This window comes from Pholcus phalangioides, unplaced genomic scaffold, assembly GCF_987345545.1.
Source record: "Pholcus phalangioides strain wild (caught in Gottingen) unplaced genomic scaffold, Ppha-v1.0 ptg000019l_1, whole genome shotgun sequence".
NCBI lineage: Eukaryota > Metazoa > Arthropoda > Arachnida > Araneae > Pholcidae > Pholcus > Pholcus phalangioides.
The window spans coordinates 4595364-4620813 of NW_028301612.1; the positions used below are offsets into that span (position 1 = coordinate 4595364).

The following is a 25450-nucleotide window of genomic DNA, read 5'->3' on the forward strand; positions in this document are numbered from 1 at the left end:
TTTCTGGTTGTGGATTAATTTTGGATGAGAAAGATATTCATTGACCAAAAAAAAAAAAGATCTACTAACCTCTGAGAAAACTTTGGATATGCAGGCATAATTCTGTGCAAGTCTCGCACCTAGGTATGTAACACACACATAATCTGTATAGCTAGAATGTTAAAAACGTTTTCAATCAAAGTTATTATAAATTGATACAAAGGCAGAGAACATCATTTTGCTTAAGCTCCATAACAACTGAGAAAAAAAAAAGACTGAGATTTTAAAAACTGTTTCATTTGGTCATTTGTATTCTCATTCAATATGATATGGAAAAAAATTGCCTTGATTATAAAACAAGAAAATCATACTAATATATTAGTAAATTTTTAACAGGTTATCACATAAACAAATCAGCATGATGTTTCTTAAAATGCCATGAACGTTATGGAATACACCAATTAATGTATACACAGCTTTAGTTTAACTTTCATCATATTGGCATTGTGTATTAATGATTGTGACATGATCCTGTCTTGTGTATCACTGCACCTCAACTAATCCCTATGTGCATACTACAGGCTACTACAAGTACTAGATTGAAGATACAATTCATAATATTTCAATGAAGAATTTAAAACTTTTGGTACATGCTAGAAAGTGCCATGTATGTTTGGTTGTGTAAATAACCCAGGAGTTTTTCACCTTTTATGCCAATAAGATGAAGTCCATAGACACGTGGGCCAATGAAATGAAGGCCACAGACTGTGTTGAAAAATATATCCATTATACAGCAATAGCATTGTAAGAACAATGAATTACAGTAAAACTTTGCTTTACGAGCATAATGCATTCCTTGAATGAGCTCATAACCAAAAACACCTGTATATCAAATCAAACTTTCCTGTAAGAAATAATGGAAACTTAAATGATTTGTTGAATGGCAGTACACATTCATGCCAAAAACAATTGTTTTGAAAGGGAAAGTGCAGTTTAATTTATTTTAAGCTATTAAATTTTGTTGTATTTTATATTAAAGGCTTGAGTATTTTCAGAAAAAACACAATCCTGTGCTTTATTCCTTTTGCTTTGAGGTAGTTAGGAATATGCATACAGTATAAATAATAGAAAATATAGAGTACAGACAGGTGTCTATACTTGCTGATAGTTTCAGTAGTGCAGAATGTGTTTTGGTTGAGAAAAAGTTTTCCTTGCGTTTTCCGGAAAATCTCTAACTTTTTTCAATGAACTACTAAGATTTGCACCACAGTTAGTTTAGACATGGTTTCCTCTGATTTAGGGCAATGTAAAGTAATGTCTCCCCATAAGGACTTTCCAGTCCCAAAGTGTTTGTATCATATGAGTGTGTATTATATATTGGTATTTGTATATTATATGCTTGCATTTGTGTATTGTATGTTTGTATTATAAAATAAAATGTGGGTTCAATATTTTTTTAATGCCATTATTGTTAGTTACTCCCAGCTTGAGTAGAAAAAAGTCAAGTTTGTTTAAACTTGAAAAACTGTCCCGTTAAAATATTAATTACAAATTAATTACATGGAAATGGTCATAAATGATAGTTGAGATGCATAAAATCCATTTTATAAGAACTTACATGAGTAAAACAGATGTTTTCTCATTTTCTGCTGTTGATGACATTGATGAATTTCCAAAAGTTGAATTAAAAAGAATTGTGTGAAACCTCTTAATGTCTGCTGAGATTGCTACACTTTTGTCCTCTAGATTTTCAAGCATTTGAATGCTAAATTTTTATTTCAATTTTGTATTTCAATGCTAAATTTTTATTTCAATTTTGTATTTCAATGCTAAATTTTTATTTCAATTTTGTATTTCAATGCTAAATTTTTATTTCAATTTTGTATTTCAATGCATAAAAATAATCAGTGTGCGTTCGTGTCAGTCAAAGTCGTTACACACATTAACAGTTTTCAAGTTCAAGTTTTTTCAGTTTTTTCAAGTTTTCTACTTTCTAAGTTCATTTGTTCCTTTTTCAAATGTGTGCTTAAAACTTACTTTGTGATTTTGTCAAAAAAGTGGCGACTTATTTTTGAGGAATAAAGTGATTTTTCTGAACTCCTTTTAGTCTGGTATTGTCTTAGGACTTTTTTAAAAACATTTAACCAACTGTCCCAAGTTTAAACTCAAGCACTTAAACATAAAACAACACACAAAAAAATTATACTGTTCTAAGTTAGGGTACTTGCGTCTAACTTGGGACAAACCTCATTTTATTTTTTTAGGTACTAAATGTACACCTAAAATTTTCAAATTATCAGCACCAAAAGCCTAGACCTGCTTCAGATTGAGGGGTGTTTTTCTTTCTTTTAAATTTTAATGTTTCATAAAGGAGGAAAAATGACTTTTTTCAGTGTAAAGTTCAACATTGTCCTAAGTGTGGACAACTTTGACACTATTTCAATGGACACTTGATTCTTTCCTTTTTTCTTTTAAATTATTAGTCTCAGTGTTGGGGTGATTTTACAAATATTTATCCCTTCACAAAATCAGAAAAAAGAAACTTTTCTTGAAAAAATGTGTGACATTTTTCTCACAGAGGGTTTTGTGATTTTTGAAAGCTACTCAAAGGACTGTGACATTGTTAATGATTATTTATCAAACAGTAAGAGCATTATAAGAATTATTATAGAAACAAACTATTTTACATCATTCAAAAGAATCTGTTCTTGGATATAGATTTAATACAAAAAACAAGCAATATAGCAATTAGCTAAAAAAAAATTGTTTACTCGATTGGATTCCATCTTTTTAATTGCTGCTTCAATCGTTTACGAACCACTGCCATTTTTTTCATGGAGTCATGGTATACATTCTGATCTTCGGAGTATATATCAACTAAAAGGTCACATGAATATGAGAATATTAACTTTACTTCATCACGATATGTTTATAATGAATTTTTCACTGCAATAAAAGGATAACGATATTGGAATAATTACTTGCATTAAAAATAATGAATTAATAGTTGCACATCTCTCAAGGAGAGGGTTCACAAAAAACAACAAACCAAGCAAAGGCCTGTTTTGCAGAATGGCTGAGCACAGTGCCACTCAAGGGCGTAGCGAGTGGGGGGGGGGGGACTTGGGGGTCTGGTCCCCCCCCCCCGAAATGTGAGAAAATGACCGAAAAAAGGGGAAAAGATGGCCAGATCGATCTATTGTTCTGTCACTTTGGTCCTATGTGTGTAGTAAGGATATATATATATATATATATATACCCTTTCTAGTATATTTTCTAAAATGATGGGACTGTTTAAACCCCCATGTGGAAATAAGTGACTGTTCATCAAAGAAGTTGGCTTGTTTATACACGCTGGGTAGAACCGTTCCTTAAAACAGGTTTTAAGGAATGGCTCTGCCCAGTGTATAAGAAATCGAGAGTTATCACTACATGAAAAGAGAAGTTGAGAGAGTCAAATTCTGTTAGTATAAAATAATACTTTATGCGAAACATCTGATCAGCCCAGACGTGCCAACTTTTGGAATCCAGAAATCTGGAGATTCTCCCGAGGGGGGGGGGGGGTCCCTCCACTCATAGATCGATCAAAAAAAAATCAAAAAATATTTTTTGGAAAGAAAATTTTTTTTTTCATCTATTAAGAAAAAGTTCCAACACCACCCCTTCCTCCACAGACAGGTTCTGCATAATTCAATGTCAGTCTTTCCACGAAGAATAGAGAAATCACATCTACACACTATTCATAAAACATAAGTGTTTCCTTTCGTGGATGTTATCAGTGTATACCCAACATAATCTAGGGTATATGAACTCTTAAAAGCAGTTTTATATTTTCTTTCTGACGACATATTTAATCAGAGAAAACAATTAAAAATCTCAAAATACAAAACTGCTGACCAAAAAACTTATTGCGATTACTGTTAATGGAATACAATAATAACTATACAGGAATTTCGGATCATTGATCATCATTTTTGTTGCACCATGGTCATTATCTGCACACAAGGGCTAATTAGACTGGGACCTACAGTTTATTGCCAATTCTGAACGTCAAGTTTTCGTTCACAACAGTACCCTACAATCCAAGCCCCCGAACTGAACTGGATGGCAAAAGGTCGCAGAAATCTAATTTTCTGCCAAAATCCGGAGAGTAGGAGGAAGGGTTAAAAATCCAGAGTCTCCCGCCTAAATCTGGAGATAGTTGATAAGGCTTTCGTGGCCATCATTTGATGAAAATTGTTTTTTTCGGGTTCGAAGACCGTCGTCTGTTTGAGATAGTTCTCAACGTTTCTCCAACACTAGTGGTTAGCATCATCAGGAGAATAGATAAACTGGATCAAAGTCAAGTTTTCGGAGTCTCAGGTTGTATTTACCTGCATAAGTGGCTTGACCTACACTATTGTTTTGCGATTGGTCCGTTGATTCTATGGCTGGCAGCATATTGAAAACAGTTGTTATGCTGGTAGAACCTGATTGGCCGAGAGATGTGGAGTTATTTGATCGGCTGTTGTTGCCATTCTGTTGCTGGATCTTGAAGGGGAAGGTTCTTGTTCTTCTGAGAGCTGGTGTCCAGGATCTGCTCAATTTCAAAGTTCCTTCTCTTCTATTATAGCTGTTTTTGTGCTTGTATATTTCAATAGCCTCTCTGTAGATTCGTGGAAAGAAGTACTTCCACATCCAGTTTATCTATTCTTCTGATGATGCCAACCACTAGTGTTGGGGAAATGCTGATAACTTACTCAAACGGACGATGGTCTTCGAACCCGAAAAAACAATTTTCATAAATCTGGAGAGTTGGCAGGTCTGTCAGCACAATCAAGGCAAAGGGTTTTTCCCCAAACTATTTGTTTACATAAAATTTGATTGACGTGGAATGATTTATAAGTAGTCGTCCCATAATATTTGCAGGGGTTACATTCTGGGGATGACTGTGAATACAGAAAATATGCAAATAATTCAAACATTTAATTTTGTTCTCTTGGCATCTCATTTTTACAGTATCTGCTTATCTGTTAGTAATTTCTTCTAAATTCCAGTTGATTTGTTAAGGTACAGTAACAAGGCTTCTGTTATAAATTTTTCTACATGTGAAAAACGTACCACAAATGGGTCTATTTCATTGAAGCAACCAATTTAAACTTAAGAAGCCTTTGTTATGTTGCTTATAATAAAACTTTCTATATGAGAGACACGTGGATCCAGGGTTACATAGTATCAGGTATAGCTATAGCAATGAACGATCAAATTTTACATTCTTATTTCTTGATTTATTTGGCTGTAGACTCATTGATGCCATAGTAACAGGAAACCGCAGCAACGGAGCTACCCTTTGGCAATATTTAAAATTTTTCTCTGCAAGTTTTTCACTTTTAGAAACATTTAAACAACAGCTTTGTATAAATATTTTCAGAAGCACCAGAAAAACCTTAAAGAAGGATTTTTAAACATCTATTCAGCATGTACTTATATTTGTTCTTACTTGTGGCTTATTTTGTAACATATTTTGTTCTGATACAAGAATTATCACCTTAATAATGTTTTCAAAAAAGTTTGGGAAAGAAACTGCGAATACGAAATCTGTGAATACAGAGGGCCGACTGTACAGTGAAACCTCTATGAAATGGAACATCAAGGGACACCAAAATAAATTCAGACAGGTTTCCGTCTTGTAAAGGTATACATTAAAGCACTAATCATAGACTGAACTGATCTTTTGATTTTCTTCAAGACAGATTTTCATCTCAGAGCGTGTATATTTGAGAAAGGTTTCACTGTATATGAAATTAGAATCAAATACATCATACATCTGATGGTAATGGCATGGGCCTCTCATAAGGGTGGGGCTGACAGGGCTGCTGCCCTGAGGCCATGGATGACTCTCATCCTTTTTTGCTTTTTTCATGCTATAAATTCACTATGGGGGCTGAAAAGGCTATCCTAGAGGGCTGCACAAGGAATGGGTATGGGGGCCATAGGTTATGGAACAGCTGTATTGACTTTACACAGTTGTTACATCATGAACGCCCGTGCCCCCTCCTCAATGGACAACAAGGGTTTTGATGTTTTTTGATGCACTGAGCCCAGTTGAGAAAGAAAACCTGTTCTCAACTATATTGGCAGGAAAAGAATTATTTTCTGCCACATTTAAAATACAAATGATAGCTTGATAGATGGGGAGAACACTTTAAAGAAAAGTTCCAAACCAGATACAATGAGCCAAGCTGCCCTGACCTCATTCTTTCATTGCAAGGAAAAAAAACTGTGTGTCAGTATTCGTAGCTGTCCTTTACCACAGATCAGAAAACCTGCAATCATGCCCTCAACACCAAATACAGGCAATTTGTGATGACCCTAACTCTCATAGCTCAAACATCTGTTTAAGTCAAACGCCCCAGAATTTTTTACATATTTTAGTGTTAAAATTTTTCTCTAACTTGGAAGTTTTCTCCCGTTAAGTCAAAGTTTTTGGGAATGAGATGAATTTTAAAAATAACATTTGTAGGTAGAATTTAGCATTTAGCAATAGAATTTAGCAGATTCATTTGTCTGTTTGAAAAATGTTAATGACTTTCTCACAAAAGAAGAGATAGGCAGTCAAAAATCACTGCATTTTCTGACAGAAAATAATCGTGTATACACTTTATTTACAATTTGTTTCATGTATATGAGTATCTTGCACATTTCCATAGTACAACATGTAAGTCTAATTTACTTCTGCATATTTTCATTCATTAATTAAATATGATTAAATTAGAGTAACTTATCTTTTCAAATTTTTTCATCTTTAGTAGTATAATATGTTTTATTAATACTACATTCATAAATAGTGCTCTGTTATTTTAATAAATTTTTCTTTTCCCACTGTGAAATCTGAATTTCCGATAAGTCAAACTAATGATAAGTTTTTGTCGGTTGCTGTACATTCGACTTATCGAGATTTGAACATAATATAGTTGTAGGCTAAAAGTTAACAGGGCTCAAGCCTCAAGTGCAAATCCAGCAAGATGTGTTGGGAAGGGTGACTTATTGTGTAGGTCTGTTATACCGCCCCGTATTGTATAGGATGGACCAAATTTAACCTACATTATTCTGCTCTTGCGAGAGGTGATCATCTTCCTTATTCTCCCTGGATTCACGCCTGTCTAGTCTAGGCACTAATGGATAACATTACACATTTTTAGTTTTATTTTTAAAATTTGAAAATCAATAGGAAGGGCTTACTGAAAATCCTGATTTAGGGCTAATGTCTGAAATAGGTGCATGTCAGATGCACAAACTGTATGAAATGAGAATAAAGAATTAGTTTCATCTCATGAGTGGTTCTTGGATTTTTAAATAAACCTATCACTTGCACTTGAATACAGTATGATTCTCAAGGGGTTTTTCTCCTAAAAAAACTGACCTGTATTTGAGACGATCCCCCTTCCCCCGATATAGGAACAGTTATTGAAAAAAATTACTTGGCTTATACAAGAGTATATACAATATGCCCCCCACATCAAAATGTATAATAAGCATCCATATACTACTATACAAAAAACATTATATTTCAGCTCTTTTACATCTATGGTGCAGTGCACGCTGAAATGATACAACTATAACATTGACATGGATTGGTTAAAAATCTGAAATCAATACCAGTTTCATGTTTTTAACTAATCCATGTTGATGTCGCTGTAGTATCACTTATTATACTGATCCAGTGTCTTAAGTTTGTCAAAAGAGTTTAGAAAAAATGTGTAATTACTGTTCATCTTTTGCAGCATATCCATGGTTCTCATCTGTAATTCTGAATTTTCCATAGGTAAAGCTAAGTGCCAAGCTGCTTTGTTGAATTTATCAATGTCCTCTGTTAGAAGTTTGGTATCGTATTCTATAGAGAATGGAAAAGAATTATTTCTCTCAAAACACTTAAACATTTCACTAATGACTAAAATCCAAATTTACCTAAAATTTCATTCATAAGAAATATTTGATTTGTAATAAATATGCAGTTCCCACATTATGCCGGCGAAATACTAATGTAACCACATATGCTCCTCACAAATATTTTTTTCAGGAACTTACTGTTAAGCTTCAATGCCTCAAAGTGCATTTGACATTTGATATTATCAAACAATTGAAAATTCTAGTTGCAGAAATAGACTCAGTCATAGGAGTGGGAAGTTCCATGGAACCTAGCACTGCAACCAGAGGTCTATTGTACTATAAATTTAAGTCTTAAAACTTGACAATTTATTAGAAATACACGTTTGTTTCAAAAAATTAGAACAGCGGTTCAACCTTTATTGACTCACAGAGCCCTTTTTAGCATATAATTTCTATGGCGTAGACCTTAGATCTTTTTCTTTTTTATTTCTTTATTTACCGAATTTACTATTTTAGTTTCTTTGAGCAGCTGCTTAGTTCCTGATATGTGCACAAGGAGCCCTAAGGGCTCCGCAGAGCACTGATAAAGAACTGCTGAATTAGAACACGCCAAAAACTTATGAGTACAGTTCATGAAATGCTCAAGTTAGAAAGCCCAAATTTATAACTTGGCTGTAACTTGCATTTCCATCTTTTAAGAGGTTTTTCATGAACATATTGGTGACAAAAAAGTTTGCATAAAGTAGATTGAGTGAGCCCCAAAAAGCCTAATTACCCTTTTTTTCTTTGTTTCAGAAAATTAGAACACCTTAAAATGGATTATTACATCAGAACTTTCATGAATCAACTTGATTGAATAAGCTTTGTATGTCTTTCTGGCTATGAATGTAAGCCTAGAATAGTTCAATCTTTGCATTATGGGTAGAAAAACAGGACATATATGAATTTATATGCAAAGTATGGAAAAACATACACATGTGCTGATATCGCGCAAATACATTATACTATGGCTATCTTTGGTCTTGACCATGGATTTTATGCACGAAGACATTGAATTAATAGGTCTCCAGCACAAATCTGGATTGGACCTTATCTATGAATCCCATCACCGTAGAGCTGATAGCAGCTGCTTTGTGATTTATCAGCTTCTTTTTTTAGCACATCACACACATTGTAAAAAAAGCTTATCAATCAAAAACCAGCTGCTATTGCCTCTACAATAGCAATGATGGGATTCATGGTTGAGGTCCAATCCAGATCTGTGATGGAGAGTTATCAATTCAATGTCTTGATGCATACAATTCATGGTGCAATGTTTTAGTTGCATTAAGGGTTTTTGTACACATTAATGTATGTGACCCGGCAAAAACACACTTACAATGAGCAAAACAATTTATTAGGTTTCCTAGCAACCAAAGAATTCTGAACAAAAAAGTTCATCACCTTTTTATGAGTCTGGGAATTCAAAAGGAACTGAGGCAAGTCCACAATCAGTTCTTTTGACAACAAGTGATGGCGAATCAATTTGATGAGTCTGGGACAAAGAGTGGTCAGGAAGGATGAGTCCTCAGGGTCTGGTTGGCAATGAAGGTTGCGTAGACTTCTGTAAATATGATCAGTCCTCCCTCTGATGGGTACGAGGCAATAGTGTTCAATAATAATGGCAGATTAGTCCAACTTGACTGGTCAGCAAGGTGAGTCTATGACAGTAATTCAGCATCTGCAACTTCTGGTGGAGACAGTCCTCAAAGTGAAGTTTGATCCAAATTTTTTCAGAGACCTCAACAATGACTTAGCAGGTCGTTTTCAGAGAAGGAGTACACAAACAGTGCCCAAACTCACAGTGAGACTACAAAAGCAGCGAAGCAAGAAGGAAATTTGCCTTATATGAGCTGAAGTGCTCCAAGCACCATCTATGCTAATTTGCATGCTAAGAGGAATTTTCCTCGCTGTGCTGGTACAGCCATGTATCCAAGAAATGCTCACATGAGAAAGATAACGCCACCACAATACTTCTCGGGAGATGTGCCATCTATAGGATTGGAGATCGTCAAAATGATCAAAGCTAAAGATGGCCCCAGTACAATGAATTTGTACAATATCAGCACACATTTTCTATATTGTGCAAGTAAATGCACAGGTAATTTTGCATTTGAAGAAATGTTCTGTTTTTCTACTCATAATGCAAAGACTAAACTACCCTAGGCTTACATACATAACCATGATAAATATGCCACACTTATTCGATCAGGTCGATGTAAACTGGCATGAAAATATTCATGTAATGACCCATTCTTGGTTAGATGTTATAATTTTTTCAAACAGAGAGGGAAAAACAATTTGACATTTTAGGACACATTCAACCTACTTTATGCACATTTTTTGCCCCTGTTATGCTCAAGAGCCTCTCAGAAGATAGAAATGCAAATTACAACTATGCTGTGAATTTTGGCTTTCTAACTTCAGCATTTCATGTACTTGTAAATATATCTGGAACATTTTAATATTTTGAAACAAGTGTATTGTGGAGGATATCAAAATTACTTGAGAGGTCAAAAATTTTAATTATAGAAGTTTGTCTGTAATCGATACAGAGATACTTTTAATGAATCAGATGAAAAATATCTGATATATATTTTTTAGCTTATATATATTACACTCATCATTCCCATTATAACATTAACAATTTCTTATCATTATTATTTTAAAAAATAAAGTTCATGATGAGTATATGGAAAAGTAGTTAACATCCGGTCTAGCACATAAAGGGGCAGCTTAAGCAAGGGTGCAATGCACCCAAGACACAAGTTGTTAGGGACGGCAGCTTGGATAGACTTTAGTTATACACCTAAATTAAAAAAAAAATTTCCAGTGGTAAAAACTTAAATGGCACCACACTCTTGAGCCATACTTTGATGACAGAGTTGTTGAGAAATTTTGAGAGGAATAAACAGGGCATGGGACAGTGATACCAAAAACAATAATGTACTCTTTCACAATGTGCAAGTGTGAAGTTTGGCAGTTTGATGCCCACGCCCAGTAATTTTTCTTGAACGCTCAAATAAAGACAAAGGAAAAATTCGGCTTCTTGGTTGTTTGGCTCTGAAGCAACAGAAACCAATTCGAAATAAATTTCTTAAAAAAAATTTCCCTCGTTACACTTTCTCCTTTACAGCATAAATGTAAATAACGATAGTCGATTAGTAAGAGCTGTGATGTGGATCAAGTTATCTGGTGCAATTTAGAATGGTTTCTTCAAAAGCGGGACGCATGGTCACAAAAATTTTGTACGGTTAAAAATGATGTGCAGCTTTGTACTAAAAAAAACCAAGTTTAAACCAGTATCACCTGGGCCAAGGCCCTGTGAGCCCCCCACTAGGGTCGTCTTTAGGGGGCAGCACATAAAGCTTTGCGCCCAGGCAGCAGGTAGGCTTGAGCCGCCCTGAGCACATAAGAAAGTAACAAAGTCATTTGGTTTCCCCATGTATAACAAATAAATACCACAAAATTAAATGCTTTACTTGACAAGACTTTATCAGCTGCAAGAAGAAGTCTCTCTGGTAGTTGACAGCATTGTGTTTTCCTAACCCCAGGATGTTGACGATGCTTCATTTCTTCCGCCTCTAGTTTTGACAGGACATCAGCTTCCACAGCAGTGGAAACTTTCATTTTGGCTTTGCATGCCTAAATCAATAATATTAATAACAAAACAATTATTAAAAAGAAAAAACCTGAAAAACAAAACTTGTGTCAATAAATATAATTCAGTGGAACTTTGGTTCGCAAGTAATTAGGTTAATGAGCAATTTGCATAAAGAGCAAAAATTTGGAACAAATTTTGACTTGATTAACAAGCGATGATTTGCATTATGAGCAAAAATTTTCAACTTTTTTTTTTATTATTTTCACATTATTACAACTAAGCTCATGGTTTTTTGTTTTCATCCATTGATGCTGGCACTGTGGAACTGCGGACGAGCATCTTACTACCACGCCACTCTGGCACTCTTCTTTCAAACTGGTTCTTGAGCAAGAATACTTGTAACGCGTGGTGGCGAAAGGGAAAATGTGCATACTTGTGCAAAAAAAGATTGAACATGCATGCATGCTTGTTAAGCTTCAAGTCTCACGTGTGTAGCCATCTTCATCCAGTTGCCAATATCTCTTTAGCCGAGTCGGGTATGGCTTTCTTTCTTTCAAACCTCACACAACTCAGGTTCATCACCATCTATGAGCAATTTACTACCTAGTGAGGTGTGCCAGAAGTGTAAGTGTGTGTATCTAACAGTCTGAGTGCATATCTAGTGTTGTGTCTGATTTTTTAGTGCTGCCATCTATATTCCAAAAGTGAAATAAGTGAAGTGCGACGAATGAATATTTGTACTGTTTACAGGCCTGTTGCTCTCTGTGGCAAGACTTTTTAACAGGAAGATTGGCTTGCATTTGCGCCTCAAAGTTGGGAACCACAGAAAACCAATTTTAGCCAAACACAGTCTGGTATGGCTGACTCAGCTATGAATCTCTTTATAGCTGCAACGAAATAAACGACACCAGGGCTTTTCCAAGAATTTCAAAACAGCAACTCTCGCACCCAAAGCAAGAATCATGCCCTGGACCAACTGGAAATCGCCGGTAACTTTAGAAAATAGCTGCAAATCAGGTCAAACGTTAAAATAAAGGAGGGGGGAGGCATTAATACTAATTTGTTAAATTTTACAAAAGACAAAGGGCCCCGAGCCATAGTCCTGTCAGTTTTTCACAATGGGGGGGGGGGAGATGGACGTGATTCATGTTACGTATATTCTCGGAAAAATGATTTGACAATAGCAAATAAGAAACATTCAAAATTGTAAACCTGAAAACAATGAATTCGCCTCGATCCGAGGCATTTCTCGGTGAAAGGAAAAAACGACGAATCTTGGAAACTGTTGTGTAGCAAATACTTTCGGAAATGACATGCTTTGGCATAAGAAAACATGCTTTTCGCAATGTTTGTTTACAATGACATCGAGACGTTCTTGACTCATGTCAAAATTTTGTTGTTGGATTAATTAAAAAAAATAACGAAAAACAAGTTATGCATCTTTTTGGAGACATTATATACGATAATGATACTGTTTTCTCTCATTATATTAATCTTCCAACATTTTAGTTGATTTTTGTAAAGATGTTTTTTTATTTTTTGGTGCTATGTGTTTGGCAACAACGTTGAAACTTCAGGCAGTTTGTGTAAACTGTAAACATGGCGGCTGTCCCCGGTCCTTCAGCCAGTGAATGTCCAGCTTTGCCCAAAGGATGGAAACGGGAAGAGATTGTTCGTAAGACGGGTTTATCATCAGGGAAGATTGATGTTTGTTATTACAGGTGAAATTGCTTAGTATTTGCATTCACCGATTTCTTTCGGTTCTGTTTTTTAAATTATGCTTTCGATATCGCGTTCAATGGATTATTATGAAACAACTATATTGGGTTAATTTCACTTAATCTATCAAAGAAAAGTGGGTGATAGACGAGCCTAAGTCAAGCATAAAATACCATGTTAACCCTTTCCTATCTTGCAAGCGTTTTTGAGTTATGGTGGACAGAAGGAAAATGTGTCAAATCTTAAAAACTCCAAATTTTTGAAGTTTCTGAGAGATCTACATATAAACTAAGCTCATATCTGGAAAGAACAGAAAAAATCCTATAAGATTACATCCTCCTTATTAAAATATCTGGATTTAATGACGAGCTATAAGCGCTGAAAGATTGGCGAAGTGCAAAATTGGCTTCGATATGTTTTAGACTATACCAAAACAGCAATATATTGCCAACATCATGGTGCTGAAAAATGAATGTTTTAGATGTTCTTATCATTGGAACAGTTAACGTAGTAAAATCCATTTAGGCCATGTGTTGCCGATTTTCTTCTTTGATGGGGGAAAAGATTTGAAAGCATGACAAGAAGTCGCCAAAAGTGAAACAGATTCGTGCTTTCGGATGTCTTTTGTGCCAAAGAAAAAAATCTTCAACATATTGCTAAAATATGATAATACTATTGCGGTTAAAACGAACAAATGACGGTAAAAAACAAGCAGCGACAAAAACAATAACAAACAAAACAGCATTCTTAGACTAAATGAGGGATTTGGGAAAAAAAAAAAAAATCCTAGACCAGAAACGGGATCAAAAATAATAAAAACCTGGACTCCCTTAGAATTTCAAAACGAAGTAAATCTGTTTGTAATTTGACATTTAAATGGTTAATCATTTGTCTAATTTTTTACGCATTCCTTGAATTGGGTGGCATACATTTTATTGCATTATGAGATTAATTTTGATTGTCCTCACAGTTCTGGAATGCTGCATTTCTTTGTCATGTTTCTGTAATATCACATTCCCACCTCTATTTTTACAGCCCAAATGGCAAACGATTCCGTAGCAAGCCCCAGCTTGCACGTTTTCTCGGAGATGCTGTGGACCTTAGCACTTTCGACTATCGCACTGGCAAGATAAATTCTTTGCTTTTACGGAAAAGCAAGAGACAGCGAGGAACTCAGTTTGATTACAGCCGGGGGATACGGAATGATGCATCCCTTGTACCACCTATACGACAGACAGCGTCCATATTCAAGCAACCTGTGACTGTAATCAAGTCTCAAGAAGGCAAAGTCAGAACCGATTTCAAGCATGGACCACAAGATAAACCTAAACAGGTGGTTTAATATTTATATTTCTGTAGCTTTATTTGTAAATTTGCTTTTGCCATTTTATCGAATATGTAAACACTTCATAGTAAAGCCTGCACAGGGTGTTCTTAAACTGTTTTGTCTGTCGCTATAGCGTAGAACACTCAACCGGCATTCGAGGGACCCGGGTTCGAGTCCCAGTAGGGGCAGAGATGAAGTTTTTCCAAAAGTCAGTATCTTTACAAAATTACCCAGTTTTCCTGTATATCTCTTGTATCAACAAGTGGGGAGTACACCTTTCACTAAATATATGTTCTTAAACTGTTATTTAAAAAAAATTGGATGAGTGATTGAAACCCCCCCACCCCCACCAAGATGAACAATATTTACAATTGAACCTATGGTCGCAATCACCGGGCCATAAACCTAGGGAAGTGACACCCCTATTGTATCTTTGTGCAGGAGATTTCATAATATGGTATAATTGTGCATGCACATTTTTGTGACATGTTTTCAATTTTTATATTCATTTTAATTCTTTTCATAAATTTTCTTTGTTTATTTGTGGTTTAATTGCTGTTATTTGTCATGCTATTGTTTTATTTACTTTTTGTTCTTATGATAGAATGTGTAAAATAGACTGCCTCTCTCTTATTGTAATGTAACAGCCGAAGCTCAGAATCATCTTCGGTAATGTTCAGGTTTTCGGCTACTACATCACAAGATAGGTTCTGAGTTATAATTTCCCCTCATTCTAAGGCCATATGTCACAATCCACTTGGAGAATCAGAAAAGTAAAACTTAAAAACCGGGTCAAACAAGCACAAGTCTCAAATCATTTGCCATTTTTTCATGATGGAGCCCCAACACACTTTAGCACTGCTGCCCGACTGAATGCTAGATATCCTGGATGGTGGATTGGACATGGTGGGTCTGTGGCATGGTCTCAATGCTCACTGGACGTAAATCCACTAGACTTCTTCTGATGAGTGTATATGAAAGCATTGTGGGGGAAGACAGAATTTAATTGTCCTTATGGGTGCCAAGACCTATGGTTGCAACTCGACATATAACTTGGAGAAGTTTACTTTGATATATGAAGGTTTTGCAGGGATTCCAACGACCCGGAAATTCAGTGAAATATGTACAAATGCTTGATAGAAGTCTGGGAAAAATTCTGGAAATGGAAAAACTGTGACTCTGGAAACACACTGAAGCTTAAGATTTAGATTTCTTTTAAGAGTTTAGGTCAGGGAAATGATCAAGCACATTTTGTTGAGAACATTTTGGATTATGAGCACATTTACAAAACAAATGATGCTTGTAAACTGAAGTTCCACTGTATAGATGTAATATTTATTACGGAAGTATGAGATTAAAAGTTAGGGCTTGACAAATAAAAGCAAAAAAATAATTTGAACACCACCTAAATATCTTAAGAGCTGAACATTTTTTTTTAGAAACACACAGGCGAAAAAATGATATTTACTCCCCTTATCCTGTCCAGGACCAACAATTTCTTTCAGTGTTTGTGGACAGCTGCTGTGGTGGTCGAGTGGTTATAGTGACCGACTCGCATTGCGGGAGCCCACTGTTGCCACAGTGATAGTCGTCTGAAGTTGGTTTTCTGTGTTCCCAACTTCGAGGTGCAAATGTGAGACAATCTACCCGTTAAAATGTCTTTGCCACAGAGATCAACAGGCCTACAAATAGCACAGGTATTCGGTCATTATATTTCATTTCTGAAATATAGATGGCAGCACTGAAAAATCAGACACAACACTAGATACACACTCAGACTGTTAGGCACACACACACTCACACTCACTCACTCACTCACTCACTTCTGGCACAATTCACTAGGTCAGGGGTTCTCAAACTGTGTTGCGTGCCTCCAACCTTTGTCAGGGGCGGCACGGAACAGTGACCCTGACAAAGACTTCAAAAATATTCTCTGTTAAACAGCTCTGGGGAGCTGGCAGAGCTTGTGGATAAGCATTGAATGGGGGAAAGGTGTGCCTCGGGGGGGGGGAAGTTTGAGAACCCCTGCAGTAGGTAGTAAATTGCCCATGGCGATAGACCTGCGATGTGCTTGGTTTGAAAAAGAAAAGTGTTTGTAGACATGCTGACATAATTTCTGAAAATTTTTGTCATGTTCTCAGACTTAAGACATAAAAAGTTTTAGGCATCGATGCCAACTTTCTAGTTGCTATGGCGAACTGGCGTTTTTGAAGTTCTGGATTAAAGGGAATATATGTTTTTTATGTGTTTCTTATCCACTTCCTATACCAGATTTTTTTTTTGCCTCTGCAATATAACTTATGATTTTCTTAGAGTGTCGCATAGCAAGAATTCTACAAGTTAAATTTCACTCAGTTAACATGATTTTAATATCTTTTAGTTATTTTGGGAGAAAAGACTACAAGGATTGAAAGCATCTGATATGGACGAAGAAGCCTTTAATAATTTTGAGCTGCCAAAAAGTATGAGAGGTGTGTATATTTTTTCGTTCACTCAGATTAAAACAGGCTTCATTCCATATCAAACTCCCTTAGTTATAAGCCCATTAGTTTAATCAATGACATTTGTGTCTAGAATGATAGATAAAAAACAAACTCTTGGGTTCATTCTCTACAAGTGTTTTCCCATTTTCTACACACATTACCGTAAAGCCTCTAAACAGTAACAATGGCCCCTCCAAGAGTAGGACTGACAGGGCTCTAGGTCTGGGATGATTCTTATGATTTTTTGTTTTTTCACGCTATCATAAAGAGGCCTATGAAAGTCTGGTCTGGGAGGGCAAAGCTACCAGCCTAGGGGGCCCTGCTCTAGGATGTGGGGGACCAACACAGTAACTGTTTTTTTTATTACTTGTAAATTTGCCTTTTTCAAATTTTCCTATTTATTTGTCAAATTTTCCTATTTATTACTGTCAAATTTTCCTATTTATTACTGTCAAATTTTCCTATTTATTACTGTCAAATTTTCCTATTTATTCTGTCAAATTTATTCTTTATTGACCAGTCACCTGCATTCTGCTGTCCACATCTTCAATCTTTTTCATCGGTATCAATAACACCACTTCATGTTTCTTTTTATGATTCTAATTTATCCTTCACAAGCCACACTCAAGATCTATTGATTTAATAAGATGCATACTTCCTATATGCAGATATATTTTCGAGGTGCTTCTAGAGTTGCTAATATGGGTAGCCTATTTTTAATCCATGTTTAGGTGTTGGTCCAGATTTGACTGAAGAGACACTATTGCGAAGTATAGCAACTGCGCTTCATGTTAGTGGTCAGCCGATTGTTGGACAAACAGGTGCTAAGAATGTGCTGGAAAATAATCCTGGTGTGTACGTCAATCCCGAACAGCCACTTGTTCAAGTAAGAAATTGCTTTCTGTTATGTATTGGTTAATATTTCAATTGACCTATCCAATGTTTTGGACACAATATTTATGCCCAAGTATGTGTGCAGATTTGAGACAACAAAGAAATTCAACGGACCTTTTATGGGGTGAATGAAAACATTTTTTTCTATATAAATTTTTTTTTACTTTCTCTTTTCTCATATTTGTCTGTGGAGATGTATGTTAAGTTTGTGCAGTAAAGACGTGAGCATATCAGGATGTTGCACCATTTCTTTGTATAATTTTCTGATTACAAATCGTATGCACTGCATGAATCAAATACAACATTTTTACAAGATTTTGTCGCAGAGCATTCAACAGTTATTGCTTCTCATTTTTGACATGACGTTACGGCTCTTTTAATTTATCTACTGTAATTTACTGTAAATTGCAAATATATAGAACTTTCCAAAAGTTCAACCAAAGAATCAACCAAGTTCTATTTAGTATTTTGTTCTGTGTTCAGAGTCCCCCTTCCCCCAGTGATGTGTGAAAAGTGCTGCAGCGCATGGCACTGAGCCTTTATGGGTTCCACACTCGTGGAATAGAAAAAGAAAAAAAATGTTTTTCTCTCCCTTTTTTTGTATTAATAAAGCAATGTCATCTTGTATTATCATATTGATTATCCTGATCAATAAAGGCATATGTAACGCAATGAGATCCCTTGACAACATGGCTTTCCCTTTCTGAGAACGGAAAATTTTGTATGTAGTCATTCCAGAGTGTAATTTAAGCCCTATTCCACCAGACTTCATTAAAAATGTTCATTAATGGGGGGAGGGGGGGGGAGATAATGTTATGGGAATTTTTTCTGCATGAATTTGAGAAAATTATTCGTACCATGGAATGGCCTGTGCATGGCAAGGACAGTCCTGTTGCATCTGATGCATGCTGTCATGCGAAGCACAAGAATTTGACAGCTCTTAATGACTGTAAAACATGTTTAAAAAACTTTTACAGTTACACACTAAAGGGCATAGCTGCGTGACTTGATTATTTTGGATGATATTAAATGCAATTTTCATTACCACTATTTTTTGCTTGGTGATAACATAAGTAAAACTTTTGAGACAAACCTTGCATGTGTAAAATTCCTTTTCATTGAAAAAAGCTTGTGGTAAAAAAAAACATGATTCTTTTATTTTTATTCTTAACCAGTCATCTGGCTACAGTGACATATGACGTTGTGTCGATGTTCGATAAGATGCAATTGACAGCAAAGCATAAAATGATAATTTGGGGGAGGGGTATGAAGACTAAAATCCCCTACAATCCTGAGTACCTACAATCCCTAAAATACAGAGTATGATCCCCTAATGCTTGTGAGTTAAATTTATAGCCGTCTATTATGCCTAAAAAATTTACCCCTTAATATTTAATTGAAAATTTTCTGGGATATCAACTAACAGAAAAACAATAGGCCTAAGAATTTTAATAATAAACAAACTACGAGCAAGAGATATGAACATTAAAAATCTGTGTTTATGTAACATGAAAGGTGTAATTGATCCTAAATTAACTTCATAGATTGACATTTTTCTTGCAGAGAAAGGTGCTTTTATTTATGAGGACTCCCCCCCCCCCCCCTTTCAAAGTGAATGCCTAGGGGGCAACTCAATATCAAATATGCTGCAGGTTTCTGGATTCAATCGATGTACAACCAAAGGATCATTCAGCATCAGCTAAATCAAAAATATTCTATGGACCAGATTGTTTCTTACGTAATTGATGGATGCATTTATCATGATCTCTGTTTCAGACTTGCATGACGTTGCTCAATAATTCACACTTTTCATTCTTTGACAGATTTGGTAAAAAAAACGAGCAAACTCTATACCGCTTCACTTTTTTCATTAAAATTTCAACTCCAATGGTATTTATGTTGGTACAACATCTATTTCAAATCAGCAATTAGGGCATAGAATTCAAAGCTTTATACAAAAATTATTACTTTTTTTATAAGGGAGACCCAAGTTCCCTAATTGAAAGACATTATAAATACTTAATGCAGTTATATCTACCTTTAGCTCTTTATATATTTTTCTCATGCACAAATTTTTTCCATGCATAAAACCTGGAAATAGAACAACTATCTTTTTGCACTGTATCTAGGAAAGTTAGATTTATAAGTGTATATTCTTACCAGAGTTCTTCTACATTTCTTTTAATCCAAAATGTCTCATACAAAAACATATTTAATCAAGAGCACATTCAATAACATGCATACCATACTGGGTCACTTCTACATCAATATCATTGAAATTAATGCAAAAGAGAAAAATGAAATTTAAATGTTTTGATTCAAATCAATGATTTAAACCATGATTTAAATTGGCATACCTTGTGTAAAACAACCCAATATGTCTTGTTTATTAATGACTAACTATAATACCCGGCGCTGCCCGGGTTTTCTTCCATGAGGCTGTTTGGATCACGTGATATCTCCCTCTTTCTTTGAGGGACATGCAAACCGTGTCTAAGTTAACCAATATGACGACTTCCTGAGCGACTTCATGAAATAAACAAATCTAGATTTAAAGAAACATAGAAACGAATATATTTTTTTTTCCTTTTTTTAAGGGGCGCTAGGTATTTCGATCCCCCCCCCCTGAACTTTAATTTATCCATCTGCCTGTTTCAGCTTTCAAAAATGCTTAATTGAAGCTGTGGAATTTCTTCGATGTATTTTGTGGGCCCATAATTCGTTTTAAAACATCCTAAACTATATGAATTTATGCAGTTGAATATTAATAGACAATACAGAGATATTAATTTTCATGCTTCAGAAGACATAAATAAATGGTTGAAATCAATGTTATTGCATGAATGTCTAACTCAAAAGTAGGTCCGGCTAATTACTTCATTTTTAATCTCCTGGGCTTCGTATATGTCTAAGCGACCTCAATATTTCAAAAATTGAGAATTCAATACAATTTTTAAAATTATTGATGGGGCGGAAAATCCCACTAATTTCCGCATTTCTACAGTAAAATCGACAATTTTAGCACTGATTTCTATGAGGTTCACCCTTTTCCTGACTTTCAAAGCAATGCTGATGATGATTATGACGTCTATTCAAAAAGCCTCATTACTGAGAGTATATTGAAAATGTGGCAAACCATTATAAAGGCATAAACTATTATACATATACTAACAGGATTAAAGAAGTGACAAACCGTTGTAAAGGCATATACACGTCTGAAACGCATTGCTAGGGAACCACGGTAACCAATGTAAACGTTCGGAAAGTGATTGTTGAGGCCCAAAAACCATTGTTGCCGGACAGTTTTTTGCCCATTTAGGGCATTTGCCCTGGTCTGACGAAATTTTAAAGTAGCCTATCGTTCAAGTCGGGTCCCATTTGGTATATGTGCAAAATTTGGCGACAATCGATCTAAAATTGTAGATTTGTATAGAGAACATACACACACACAGACACACAGAAAATCAATTTTATATATATAGATATAGTCAATAAATTGATTGATTTATTTCAGGCTATCATTGTCACGGAGGAAGATATAAAAAAACAGGAAGAAAAAGTCCATATGGCAAGGAAAAAACTAGAAGAATGTCTAAAAGATCTGTGTTGTTAGCAGTATGCTGTGCCACTGGTGGAATATGGAAAAATGTACACTTTCTAGAATTTTTTGTAGATGAATGAAGTTTTCATTTTTTTTACCCTGATGTTACTCATACAGTACTACATCTGCAGGAGATTTTTTGTACAGGTTTTTTTTTTCATATAATTAATGCACTTTTATCAGTATTTAGAAAAATTCAAACTGATTAAAATTTACATAGATCAATCAGATGTTTTTTTTATATTATTATTTTAAATGGTGTTTTGTAATCGATTGTATCACAAGGAGCATGCTGATTTTCTTTCCTTTTGTTTCTTGTTTCATTTGCATTTAGTGAAGCAAAGGTGTACCGGTAGTCTTTTGTATTACAGCTTATGATTATATTTTGCAATCGTAGACATATGTTTGCTTGAATCCTCATAATCATATTCATAAGGGTTTTGTTTGCACCAATAAAATCCAATCCAATCCTAAGGATTTTGTTGATGTTATAATGCAAGGGTGTTTTCAAATTATTTGTCCATAGGTAATTACTATATCTGTAACCATTGATTTTAGAAGTATACTCAATTTACGAATTTACAAAAAGTTTTCAAATGACATGCAGCTTAAAATGTCATAACGTTTTTGGAAGGTTGCATAAAAAAAATTAAAAAATAAATATTTTTATAGAGGCTCTTTTTGTGCTAAAACTTCTAATTACTGAGATGTAAAACCAGTTTTGAAAGTCAAATTTTTAGAAAGTTCCATACGTTTAAAGGCAGTGGTTCATCAAGATATTACAGATAAAAAATTACAATGTTTTGGCGACTTATTGCTGTGTTAGTGTGTTTGTATTGGCTAGAGAATTTCCATTTTAAGGTTTGTGCACAAATTAAATGTTCTCAACTATCAGTTATTTTGTTTAGATTATTTCATTGTGAAAAAAGAAATATTTTTCATCCATCTCAGACAAAATTGTAATAAATTATTCAACCTTTCAATGACCCAGAAGTGAAATGAAAAAAATCAGCAGATAGAATTAAATTGCGTAAAATGCTGCTTGTGCTCCAACTTCAAATCAATAGCAAGTGTGGATCTGGGGGGGGGGGGTGGGATGTGATGAAGATTATTTTCCTTTGATCGAGATGGTTTCATTTTGTGTAACAACTTGACACTTGACTGGAAAGGCATGAAGAGTGAAGCTATTTTACTTTTTCAGTCGAAATGGAACAATTTTACATATTTTTTAAAGAATTTTTATACTTTGAATTTATGTTTTTGAAATTTGCGAACCACATCCTCAATCATTGCAATGAAAGCTGAAAAATTTGAAATCAAATATCTTGACAAATATTGCATAAAAAATGAAAAAATGTGGTTTTTTTTTTTTTTTGCACATGACTTTCTAGAGCATGATCTACATTTCACTAATTGGAAGTTTTAGCACATTGAGGACTGCATAAAACATTTATTTTATACAGTCCAGTTATATTATATATTTTTTATGTATACAATCCCACAAAAGAAAAACCTGACATTTTAAAAAAGAAACCACATATTATTTGAAAACTTTGTAATGGGAAGTATACTTTGCAGTTGATTTTTAATGATGTTTTCCTTGATATATGTGTTTGGGTAACTGCTAATTGGGCATTGCTTATATGCAGCTGGAATTTCCAAACTTTGTTCTGTAGTAATTTCCCTGATCTTGCGGCTTCACATGTTTTATTTCAATCATAGTAAAGTAAGTCCCTGATCACTTGAGCCTCGTTTATCCAAATTACTTTTCATGAATTAATTTTATAAACTAGGTGCAGTAAAATTATGTGTTAAATACCTAGCATCATGACAAAGACGTTGAGAGAATGCTACAGCATGTAAAAAAAAAATCAGCAGTTGTAAAGGTTAAAATAAATGTTTCTTTAAAAAGATGAGTATCACTCTTTTTGAAAGGTGCTGGAGCAGATCAGTGGGGCTGTAGAAACTACAGCTACAACATGAGACCTTGTGAGTTTGCTTAGCTGGGGGTGATATGAATTTAATTCTTCTGAGCAAGGTTGACTATAAAAATGAATGTAGAACACTCTTGACTGGAGAAACATCTTCAGCCTTTTTGCTTGTAACCACCGTGGTGCTGCATGTGTGTATATGTTCGGTGTGAAATGAAGCCGCCATCTATTGGTGGTCGTCCCAGGCATGGTAGGTATAATACTTGTTTTGAATGTTCTTTCCCAGATTCGAAACTGTGCACCTTGATGGTAACCTTCATGATAAAAGATGAGCAAACTTACCATGAGCAATGGTACAAACTTACCATTGCACCACTTGGGCGCCAGAATATATGATCTGGTCCCTCAATTTCACACACAATTCACCTCATTTCAATTACCTCATTGACCCCTATTACAGCCATAGTTGAGTTCACTCGATTGATGCATTGATGCTCGATTGATTTAGCGTACATGAAAGATATGGAATTCTGATGATGATTTTGGAGAAGACAAGAAGGATAAGTTTTGCAGAAACCTGCATCATCAAGTGAAAGATACACAGATCAAATTCCAGAAACGACACAAGGCTACTTTTCTACTGAACAGCATATGCAACTGGTAAACATTCCTCTGAGGGATTTCATACGAACTGATATAGTGTCACCATGAAAAGATGGCTTATGACTTTGTATGGGCATTCATGACGAATATAGTGCATCCATTCTTCAGTAGGGAGAAATGATGGGTGGGGAAAGAAACCAAACATCTCCCAGGATTTGCTGCTGGAGTTCTCTTCCCTCTTCCATTTCTCCCTACCAAACAGTGGACCCTTCTCGTGATGAAGGTCATACAAGGTCAGAGCCCATCTTTCCATGGTTACACAATACATGCTAAGGAAAGTCGTTTGTGTGTGTCTGATGTATTTATGATGTCCAAGTGGTGCATGTTTTTCGAAGTGCTGCCATCTGTTTGCCCATATTGGCCTTGAAAGTGGCAGATATTGATTCAGGGCACCGAACGGTTGAACTTCCAGCAGAGAATCTAGAATTGTTTCTATTCCAACATCAAAGCTTTAAATATCAGGGTTTGGGGATTGCAATTGTCCTTGTTCTTCCAGTGGGTCTTGAGATTTTAAGGATAAAATCATCCCAAACATACACAACCAACAATAGTAAACTGTTTCACATAGCATCACTCAAAGTTAATGAGATCAATGAATTTCCATTATTTATATTTCTTGTTTTTAAATATTACATATTTACTTGAAAAAAAGGTTAATATATGCCGTCAAGTGTGAAACAAAAAGGTCGCTACAAACTTGCTAAGCACAATTTCCAGAACCTAATTTAGTTTGAATGGATGCCCTGTGATTATATTTATTAATTTAAAAGAAATTTGGATTATTAAAAGCATTGTAGTTACTGTTTTTCAGTTCCTTCACATCGCAATGATTGATTTAATGTTTCAAACATGTAAAAAAAAATGCGCGGTTTCAATGTCTATTAGTCTCTAAGAATCTCTGATTATTGTCTTGCATTTACATTTTTCTTATCTAGCAAATGTGTGTATGTAAATATATGTGTATATTTTGAAACTTATAAAACTTGAGACATTTTCTATACTGTGAACATGATTTTCGTCTTTGTAATTAGTTTTGTTGCTGATTTAAATAAACCAGTAAAAAAAGTTTGGTTCGTATAGCCCAGGGCTGGACAAATCGCTGTCATCAAGTCGCCTTGACTACTAAAAATAAAAAATTGGTACTGGAACCTAAAATTTTCTTTGGGTAGTTACTAAATTGCAGCCACAGACAGAGTTTTTGGAATTTATCACATCGTATTTGCCAAAATTAAAGAGGATCACTATGTCCTGAAAAAGTCAAAAGCATTATTATTTTGGACCTTTTTCCTTCAGGTAAATTTTTTTTTGGCACCTAAAATTTTGTTCTGGTGTCTAGATTTT

General features: G+C 35.0%; 2 protein-coding genes across 2 annotated transcripts in view; one reads left to right on the plus strand and one right to left on the minus strand.

Moving 5' to 3' along the window:
- LOC149071135 (ribosome assembly protein METTL17, mitochondrial) overlaps window positions 1-12974 on the minus strand; it is a 32359-nt gene extending 19385 nt beyond the window's left edge. Inside the window, exons 1-5 of the mRNA XM_089248213.1 lie at window positions 12704-12974; window positions 11370-11532; window positions 7727-7852; window positions 2751-2856; window positions 70-151 (exon numbers count right to left, since the gene is read on the minus strand). Of these exons, the coding sequence (XP_089104339.1) occupies window positions 70-151; window positions 2751-2856; window positions 7727-7852; window positions 11370-11532; window positions 12704-12826 (600 nt within the window). The 5' untranslated portion in view covers window positions 12827-12974. The remainder of the gene's footprint in view (window positions 1-69; window positions 152-2750; window positions 2857-7726; window positions 7853-11369; window positions 11533-12703) is intronic.
- Window positions 12975-13058: 84 nt separating this feature from the next.
- MBD-like (methyl-CpG-binding domain protein 2) lies at window positions 13059-25107 on the plus strand. The gene is made up of 5 exons (XM_089248162.1): window positions 13059-13212; window positions 14246-14543; window positions 16918-17008; window positions 17752-17906; window positions 21429-25107. Exons 1-5 carry the CDS (start codon window positions 13091-13093, stop codon window positions 21525-21527), a joined length of 765 nt encoding a protein of 254 aa, XP_089104288.1. The 5' UTR covers window positions 13059-13090; the 3' UTR covers window positions 21528-25107.
- The last annotated feature ends 343 nt before the right edge of the window (window positions 25108-25450 follow it).